Genomic DNA, 10,225 nt, shown 5'->3' on the forward strand with positions numbered 1-10,225 from the left:
GTGCGGTATACTCGGTGATCCAGGTGGTCTCTACTATCTACACCGCACACGAATACTTGACCGAAATAACACTAATCTCCACTTCAAATACTCTGGGTCAAAGCACCATCGACAGACTGTCATCTACCCATACCTCGGGTACACTAGGTTTGAGGTTTGATGAGGTTTTTTGGTTTCATGAGGTTTAAATCTTGAATTTCTATAGCTCAGTTTTAGCTCTCTCTCTCTCTCTCTCTCTCTCTCTCTCTCTCTCTCTCTCTCTCTCTCTCTTTCTCTCTCTCTATCTCTCCCTTATTTACAATCCCCAAAACGGCACTCAAGATCTCGTTCGACAGGCGATGCTCTTCTGCTGTACGCTCGTAGATCGCAACCCATTCAATTAGTAGCGCGATCACTAATCGTCAGCCTGATCGTTTCGGGACGTTACCGCGCTTTTGTCCGAGTGGACCAGACGCGTGTGTAACCTTTAATTGAGATAACAGTGGCAATGTTTCATAACTCTTCAGTTTTAAAAATATCCACACCGAACGCTAGCGGAATACGCAGTACGCCTGGTATCGGCGGGTTTGCATTGCCCAGGCGAACGCGTTCCACGAAAATAGCGACCCATTTGTTTGGTTGTTCCTGCGGGAAATCGTTGGGACAAAACCATCACTAAACCAACAAAAACGAAGAGCAAACGAACCGATTTTGTTGTGCCCGGACCCCCACCAAAAACATGCCTTTCGTTCGCTCGCATGCTCCACATTGCCGCGTAAAGCCATAATTAATCCGCGTATCTGTGTCGTTGCACGGTGTATAATTTGTTCCGATACTTTAGGAAATATTAAAACCCAGCCCAGAGGAGGGATGCTTAACCATATCGTGTGGGGCAATGTTTTCGATAAGCACATTTAGGAAAGTGTCTGGGACTTGTGTGTTTGTGTGCACTATCTCATTCACGGTTGATTCCTCTCGAAAATCCCCGAAAGCCTTTTTTTTCGTTTCTTTCCCCGCTTTAGTACACACGACCTGAACTATCGAATTTGGGGTTATATTTTTAATTTCATTTTCTTTTCTTTTTTGAGCAAAAAACATCGTGGACTTGATATACCCTACCGGGAGGTAGAAATCTCGTAAAATCCCATTACATAATGTAACCCCGGTGTAGTCATGCGGAAAACATCCGACAAGCCGACCCAAACTTTTGAGAAGGAATCATGAATGAAGCTTATTCGGATCCTTGCTAAATAGTAGTGTTACCTTACGGGCACCTTTCGCATGGTACATCGTAGTGGCGTAAAGCAGACTAATTGGGATTTAATTAAAAAGCGACTACGCTTCATTTAGCACAGGTATCCTGTTCGGGTTAGCTTTAAGGCGCAAAGCTGGCTTAAGCTAAAGGACTTCAGCGTGGATTCGCGGTTTGAGCTCGCTGTTATGTGTTTTCTTTATCACTTTAGCCGAGCAGATACTTTAATAAGTTCTTATTTCCTTAACGACATTTTTGTGTTTTGAGAAGATTTTGCTACTTTGAGAAATATTTTGCTACAAACAAGTAACATTATTCTCATAAAGCTTGTCCATGGGATGTATAGAACAAATATATTACTTAATTTTTTTTAAATTAATAAGCAATATAAAAATTAAATTGTATCCATATTTGATTCAGATCCATTTGGCTACCGGAATGTACGTCTGACTGCCCACTGAGTTACTTCTCGTGATATGTTTAATGTCCGACAAGGCTGGAAGAGGACATAAGTAAAAGCAAAAGAAACCCGATCGAATGGAATGCTCAGTTTCCTCTTCCATTTCATCCAATCGTACCGTTGTCGATCGCACATGATCGCACATATGGTTTATGCTGCGAAACGGAAACATTCCACCCCATTCTAAAGTGCCAACTTCATTAGAAAGAAATTAGATACGATGAGGTATGTGGGATTTTTTTTGTTTGCGCTTGTGGACCATTTGTTCCCTTCCCGGCATGGGGATAAACATTCGGTCAAGGAAAAATGAGCCCCCAAGAGTTTGTGTCAGGTAGGGGGTGAGGGGAGGTTGAAGGGAAGATCAGAAAACCAACACCACATTCTGAGCAATCGGGCCACACTTTTCCGTGTGCTCTTTTCCGCCCCGATGTCTTGCCATTCGTCAAGGGTTTGCAAATTAATGTGCGCGTTGCAGGGTGGGATGTCTTTCGTTTTCATGATTTATTTACAAAACCTCATTGAGGTTAGGTTAGAGCTAAGCATGAAGTTTTTAACCACACATACACAGACACGCATACGGACACATGCTTAGAAATGTTCACATAAAATCAGCAAAAGTTCCAGCAAGCGAGCTCCTCAAGGTCTTGATCAGAGACCGGGAACATATTTCATCGTTGGATCGTTTCCGTTCGAGAAGTTGTTTTTTTTTTAAAGAAAGAAGTAAGATTAAAAAAGTTTTTTTTGTGCAACTCATTCTTATCCTACAGTTGGGTTGTTGCTTGGAGTTTTTTTGTATTGTTGTTCTTGTTTGTATGCCTGACGAAATACTTGAAATTCCTAATCCAATTGGACATGAGGCTTTCATTCTTTATTGAAAAAAAAATGCTAAAATTCTACCCGAAACAACAATTTACATCAAAAAGCATTTTTATTTTTTCTGCTCTTAATGAAGTTATGTAAATTTTACAAGATTGATCTCGTTACTGAAGTCTCGTTGAAACTGTGCAAGTAGTAGCAAAACCGGTCGGGTTGTCTATTTGCCTTCCAATAATGAACGTTCTCTGCCCACGGTCGTTCCGACCACGAAAGTAGATAAAAGCTGCAACGAATTTTATGGCTATGAAATTTCTTTTCTATCTTGTTTATCGCGTTTATGGTTCTTCCTTTTTTTGCGGGGTAAGAAAGGAGAAAAAAAAACATTAAGCAAGTGCCTTCACTTTCAATTTGGCGAAAGGTAAAAAAATCTAACCTTTTCCATAACGATTCCCCTGGCGATACCGTGGATTTGGTTCGGAAAGCAAAATTGCCCTTTTTTTTCGGTGATGGCGGACCTCACAACCTCACAACACTCGCTGTACCATTTCCAATTCCCAATGTTGGGACTCCCCATTCATAAGGTCCTAAACTGGGATCCACGGTATTACTCGGTGTGCAAACAAATAAACAACAAAGAACAAATGGTTCCGAAAGGTATCCAGCACAGAGACTTGTGGAGCGTGTGGTTTTTGGAGTTTGTGGCAGGTCTCTGTTCTGAACTGCCATGCTTCAAGGTTTTGCCAAACCGTTTGCTACTTTCGCTTAGCTCCGTACCTGAACCTCATGTAGATCCATTATAAAGTTTGATAACGGATTCTGGATGGTTCTCATCGGGGAAATGAAGCTGGTAGGCGAACTTACGATCTCGTAGGTAAAAAGTCGTAAAGAAGGTGCCCCGGTTTTTTGCGTGCAGACTGAAACACCGAAAGAGCAGACGAACCTTATTGGGTAATGGTTCTCTTTAATAATTACCAAAGGATGGCGCGGTGAGTTTGAACGCTCGTAGAACTTAATCTTTACCGGGTGAGTTTCGTAAGCTGATAAATGAAATAAAAACACTGTAACGAATGTCTTCATCATTTACGAGATATGATGCGGTGTTGCGGAACTGTGGAGCATTTGCCGTAGCGCATGGCCGCAGATAGGACACCCGCACAGGAAGGAAACAGCTCCTCCACAGCGTGTTGGTTTCTGTGTTGTTTGATATGTGATCTATCTCGAGATAATTATCTGGCTTTGTTTGCCATTTGCTGCTGCGGCACTCATCCAGACACTCCACTCTTGTACCTAGGCACCTGGATCCGTTGTAGTGAATCGCTGCATCTTGTTATCCCGTTCCCCAAATGGACCAAAACAGGTATACATATACGCACCAGCACCACAATGGATGTACCATAAATGTTCCCCAACCTTCAGGCCCAAGGTACCATAACGAGCGAGAAATTTCTCCGTCCACTTCACTGCCCCTCAAAGGTGTACGTAGAATAATTGGAGTTGTTGGAGGAGCAATTGGTTCACCCACAAACCATTCTTGCGGTGTAACATTCGTAAGATACTCCCTTTGCGTACATTCTTGCCTTTACACTGTACCGTGTTAAGTAAACGAGAACAGAACAAATAGACGCGAGTTACGAAAGCACCGAACGAGCGAACCACTTACATGGGGGAGATACAAGCATTTGCTGTATTAAATCTCGACTGTTACTTCCCAAACATACGCGGGTGAAACGTCATTTTAGCTTTATATCCGTGTCCGTATACAAACACACCCGTTCCATTCGAGTTGGAGAGAGAGATAAATAAAAAAAAATCGGGCATGTGTACACCGGCAGGAAAGAGTTCCTAAAAAATAATGTTTCATTAATTTCCTGGCAGGGGCGTGTGCTTCGCCAGCGTTCGCAGATTTAAGCTCCTGGAAGGATTATCACTCGAAGCATCCCCAAGGCGCCATAAAGACGAACTTTTCTCACTTTCTCTTTGTCCATTTTTTTTGAGATTCGAAATTACTTATGCAAATCTGCATGTAATGCAAATGTTTTTTTTTTTAATTTACTTTTCAAACTCACAAAGCAATATTGATGCTCTTCTGCTTCCGGGCTACCAAATACCTCCTCCCCATCTCCCAAAGGAGATCACAATTATCTAACCAAAAGTAACAATCTTACAAAAAAACCCACAAGGAAGAACCTTTGCAAGGTTGTTTGTTTTCCATCTGAACCAACCACCTGGCCAGGGGGTTTAGCTAGAGTTCAGAACCGGAACTGTGAACGTTACGGCCATGCAAATAGCGTATGCGAAGGTTATATTGCTTTCGCTTCGTCGCGGTCAAATGGAAATATTTGTTTAGGTACAGCCGGCCAGAAGGAAAGAATCTTTCCTGGCGGTTTTCTGCTTCCTGAGCATAACCGTTTAGATGCAGTTGGAAAATGAATTTCCCATTTAGAGGAAGGCATTCTTGGATGCGGGGTGGGGCGAATTTCAGTGGGTTTAATTGCTTTTTAGAAGAATTTGTGAGGGAGAAACATAATGTTGCAAGTGCTGTATCAAATTTAGATTGTCTTATTACATACTTTTTCTTACTGTTATACTATTTATACTTAATTTTTTTTCCCTTCAAATTGTCTTTTTTTCTATTTTCTTTTACATTATACCTTTTAAATAATTATTTCTTTAATTTAAATCACAATATTTTTATTTATGGAAAGCTCGGAATATTTTTTTCTTTGGATTTATTGCTACTAAGCAGCTTTCACTGTCAACATTTCAAATATTTTTTTAATATTACAAAGACTAGAAAAATACCACCGACAAGTTCACCTGAACGTACAATGTAATCTTGTTCTCTTGTTTATGTTTGTTGCTCATCTATCCTGAAATGGGACGAAATGTTTCTGTCTGTCTAATGTAAACATCACCGTAAGACAATCCGTTCCCGTGTGTCTTTCCTGTGTGAAGAATGATCCTATATTCTATCCCACACATTTCCACACAAACCGTTGGGAGCGTTTGGAGCAGCATAAGGCTCCCCACAGTACCATGCACCGTAGAACATCATGCTGGTGCGATCGTAAATCATGTGACATAAACTAATTAGCGCCTCGTCATGTCTTTTTATCTCCCGGTGATGGGGAGTGAAGGTGAGATTATGTTTTAATAAAATTCACCGGAAAACGTGTGCGTGTGAACAAATACTCCAACACAAGGGCATTGTTCAAAAAGGCAGCACAGTGCGGTAGAAGTTTACAGTTTGTTGGAGAGTTAAACATGAATCAATTCATATTTTAATGCTTTTTCTCTAGCTTCGTACAGAAAAAAACGAACTCCCTCAAAACTTTGCGCACTGCAAGATTATGAAGGGTTATCTAAATTCAGTGGTATTCACACTCTACCTGTGATGGTGTCACTTAATTAAGCTCTTTCGGTACCTGGAAAACATCCCCCACAGCGGAGAAATACTTTTCAGAATGTTTTCTTCTTTGCCGCTTTTCCCGTCAACTTCTACACTTGAGCGAGTATCGTCAAATATTTCTTATCCTTAAATAAAGTTGCTTCAAACTTACTTTCAACCATTGTTCCGACCAGCACGATGGCCAACGCAAGTGCAAGTTGCACCGCACCCCAACTGCGAAGATTCATCGTACGTCGCTCGGTTCGTCGCTTGTCGCTTGAATACAGGATGACAGACCAGCAAGCGGGAAAAACACAATTCTTTACGTTGTTTCGCACTAGCCGGAAGTTACGGGATGTACAGCAGGTGAAAACACTTCTTATCACACTGTGCGATGTTTGGAAAAGATTTTTTTTTGTTAAGCTAACTTTTTTTTTGCTCACTCTTCACTGGCTCAATTTTTAACTTTTAGCACTTGTTTGCCAAACTTTCATACACACTCACACGTACACACACACACTTTGAACACTGTCGATCTTTCAATAGAGTGAAACTTTTATTATTTTTTTTTGGCTTCAGATCACTGTGATACTGAGATGGGAGAGAATGTCATAAAAAAATTCTAAAATAATTTTTGTATTTCTTATAATTCAATTTTTTTCTAAATATTTTTTTAAGCAAAAAAAAAGTTTTAAAATTAAATTCGGCAAAATGTTGTGCAAGACAAAGGACAACCCTAGAGAAGAGACACTCTCATTATGCAGATCAACACAAATGGAGAGAAATTTTCAAGGTGTCTAGTGCTTTAAAAAAAACTAATAAAAGAATGCAAAATGTTATTTTTCATAGACCACACACACACACAAAGTAATATTCTAAGTGTACACTCGAATATACATTTTCTATTCATGAGAACACTGGCTGCCATTTTGCTTGAAATAAAATGAGTGCACATTTTGCCGCTGCACTGCTGCATAAGTTTTGCCCTTTCGTGATACTAAAAAGAAACCTTCTAGCTTCCCCTTTTTCTCATCCTATCGCCGTTGTGCCTTCCCCCCGGGGGGGTCGCTCACCCCTCCCCCAAAAACGGACGGTCAGCATAAGATTTCTAATTTTAAAATTCATCATAATTTAGTCACCGGTCATCACATTCGAAATACACACGTTTTACCACCACTGGTACACTTGCTTTCGGGATGGGGAATATACGAACGAATATTCAAAATGTTGAAAGAATGCGTTATGCAAAGTGTGAGTGTATGCGTTCGCTAGCACCGCGGCACCGTACACAACCACTTTACACCGTGTAAGCACCACGTGAAAATACCCGCCAACACGCCACTGTGCACCTTTGCACTTCCGTTGCAAAACTAGGGGTTTTAAAATAGCCCCACCACAGCTGCAAGAACTTGATGATCACACAACAGTTGCGACTTCACTGCAACGATGAGGAAAACACTGCACAACAACGGGGAAATTTGTGGTACTTTCTTTTTCTTTTTAAATTTCCCATTTCCCATTTTGTACGAAAATATAGCTATTTTAACTGAACGACACGATGAAAAATATATTTTCAATACCACTACCAACGATCACTCGATCTGTTCAATCAAAGGTACAAGCTAAGCTTCGAATAAATTCATCGAAACTCTTCTGTCAGGTTGCTCTTTTCACTACCAAAAATTGGCCACAAAACACGCAAAATTCCATCGAAAAATCTCAAGACAAACCTTGTTGAAAAACACGCACAAAATACTAAACCCGGTAACCGGCACGCTCTACAAAGCTCGTGTACACTTCCCGCGATTCAAAACACGAATGAATGCTTCTTTTGCCGCTTGTGAACGTTCAGGCGGCGTAAGCATGATTCATGCGTTCACAGCTGCTCTCAGCGCAAGTGAGCCGTGGTATGTGGTCCATCTGCTGCGGAAAACATCGCACCGGTTCTCTCCCTTGCAGAAGGGAATGAACCCTACTCTGCACGGTGGGATAGTTGCGGTCATAGAAAAATGTGTTATTTCTTTTATTCTTTTAGAAAATAAAGTATCGTGTTACAAAGTTCTCTGACTATAAAATACAATTTTTTAAAACATATTTTATAAATAATCAATAATCGTGATTCATTACGTTTACTCAAATCAAACGCTTTCTTTGAAAATTATTATTGGCCACGAGAAGCTTTCGATATTGTTCCATCGTGCCGAAGTTCATTTAAGACGAGACGTTTTCAAAAACTTATTAGGTTACTGAAGTGTTAAATCTAAACAAGCGAATATCTTTGATAACAGTCTCTATATTCTTACTATTTTAAATAACTGAAATTACATTCTTTTATATTTTCAGCGAACACTGTAAAACAATGGGAAATATAACTTTTTAAAAGCTCCGGAAAGCTTAATTATGTGGAACTTGGTTTCCCCAATGAGCTTTTCTGTTCAGGGGTGTTATTGGAAAATAAGATATTTTCTTTTTGTTTAATTCAATTTAAAATATTTTACAACACTAAACAAATTCTGCATAGTACAAATAAAATCATCGCGCTTGGTTTACATTATAGTTGCAGTACCAGCCAACAGATGGCGCTACAATCAGAAGAATGATTTACTGAGCGAACGGTTCAATGGTACCTGCATCTTGCCTCCATCTTTGTTCTCGTGTTGTTGGCTTCCTTTTTGCTTAAATTTTGTCCCCTTTTCTTATCGTACATAAGTTCCTTATCACACTGATAAGCTTCTTTCCAAATTGCATCCATCATCAACAGCGGAAGGATTAATTGCTGTTTAATCTTTATTCGTGTACTTTTTTCTGCGGGGGGTATCTATTAAAAACGCAACACATTTGCCGCATCGGCTTCGGCCGGAATGCTAGGAATAGCACGACGCAGATCCGCCACCGTACAGCAGTACGTGTAGCCACGTGCAAAGTTTCCATAGTTCGCATTGCTCCAACCGTACTGGGCACACACATCCTGGCACAGCAGCTCACCAGCTGGCATACTCGTCCGGAAGGGGTCGTTGTTGTTAATCAGGGCGATGGCTGCATTCGTGCGCGGAGATTTGATAATCTTCCAGTACCATTTCGGTGTCTGGATACCGCCGGCTTCTAGCGTGATCGGCACCTGTTGGCCATTTACGTGCGGAAGTGTCAGAATGTCATGGGCACCGTTGAAGATCAGAACGTCCTCATTCAGACGGCCAGCGATGTTGCGCGCTGCATTCTCGACCACCAACCAGTTGCCACCATTCGTTGCCTGCCATTGTGGGGCCACATTGACGTAGAAGTAGGTCGCCCACTGCCAGGGACGGAAGATACCGTCCGCATCCGGTGAGAGATGTCCTCGGGAAAGGTACGAGCTGGTGGTAATGAAACGATCCGCTTGGGCCTGGGAACCTAGAAGTTGGGCGAATCGGATCGCTTGCTGGGCGGTGGTATAAGACGTAGCGGGCTGGACATGAGATGCAGTTCCGACAGTCTTGAAAGATGGCCGGTAAGACTCGCTGATGCTATCTGTGAAGATGAGTTAGAAACAATCCTTGAAGGCCCAAGGCTCCTTTGGAAATAGCCCATCTCACTTACGGTCAATTGCAGTTCCTGGGATAATATGACGGGTGTAAATGACGGAAGCAGTCTGCATGTTGTAGCATGACTGAATGTACGTCACAAACCCGACGCTTGGTACATCGAATCCAAGATTAAGCAGAGTTCCGCTACCACCACAACCCTGACCAGTATTCTGGAGGGATCCCGTCGAGCGTGCAGCACACGAGACATCGGCAAGGTTCACATTGGATCCGCCAAGGTTGAACGTCGTTCCGGACACGCACTGAATGTTGGCCGTGACAGTGCCAGCTGAAGATATGCACCCGCAATGAGAGATATGCCAACGATAACCGAACAACAAAACTTACTGTTCTCGATCGAATTGCCTGGACAGGCAATAAGCGTCGTTTCTCCGGCATTCCACTGTAGCGCAGGTCCGTTCGGGGCCCACAATTGATTGTTACGCAGGAACAATGGTTCCCGAGCGTTCAGTTGCGTCCGGATATTGACAGTACACTCTGGAATGAGATCCCAGGCGGGTGTATTGCTTTCCCATTCAACCTCCCCATAAGGTGCGGTAGTTCACTAGTACTCACGTCCATGGGCTAAGGCAACCACGGCAGCCAGAATCGTTACGTACGCAAACATCTTTCACCTCTGTACCGGTAGCAAATTCAGGCAGCCGCACAGTCTCCAAATGTATACTGACAACCTTTTCCAGACGCGATCGCCTTAATAACCTTGCCGAAATCGATCATTATCAGGGTTGGTCGCGAAATAGGGAAGCTCA

General features: G+C 42.0%; 2 protein-coding genes across 6 annotated transcripts in view; both read right to left on the reverse strand.

The window, feature by feature from the left end:
• LOC125768170 (neurotrimin-like) overlaps window positions 1-7,773 on the reverse strand; it is an 80,257-nt gene extending 72,484 nt beyond the window's left edge. For 2 of the 5 annotated variants that reach the window (XM_049435499.1, XM_049435495.1), the window contains exons 1-2: window positions 7,626-7,761; window positions 6,068-6,486 (exon numbers count right to left, since the gene is read on the reverse strand). In XM_049435499.1, the coding sequence (XP_049291456.1) occupies window positions 6,068-6,143 (76 nt within the window). In that variant the 5' untranslated portion in view covers window positions 6,144-6,486; window positions 7,626-7,761. Of the gene's footprint in view, window positions 1-6,067; window positions 6,487-7,222 lie in introns of all 5 variants that reach the window. The other 3 variants (XM_049435497.1, XM_049435498.1, XM_049435496.1) reach the window with 3 other exon arrangements.
• A 738-nt stretch (window positions 7,774-8,511) lies between these two features.
• LOC125768181 (uncharacterized) lies at window positions 8,512-10,225 on the reverse strand. The gene is made up of 4 exons (XM_049435510.1): window positions 10,032-10,225; window positions 9,804-9,953; window positions 9,472-9,744; window positions 8,512-9,402 (listed from the first exon to the last, which is right to left on the reverse strand). The coding sequence occupies exons 1-4, from the start codon at window positions 10,081-10,083 to the stop codon at window positions 8,717-8,719; spliced, it is 1,161 nt and encodes a 386-aa protein (XP_049291467.1). The 5' UTR covers window positions 10,084-10,225; the 3' UTR covers window positions 8,512-8,716.

This window comes from Anopheles funestus, chromosome 3RL, assembly GCF_943734845.2.
Source record: "Anopheles funestus chromosome 3RL, idAnoFuneDA-416_04, whole genome shotgun sequence".
In the NCBI taxonomy this organism is placed as follows: domain Eukaryota; kingdom Metazoa; phylum Arthropoda; class Insecta; order Diptera; family Culicidae; genus Anopheles; species Anopheles funestus.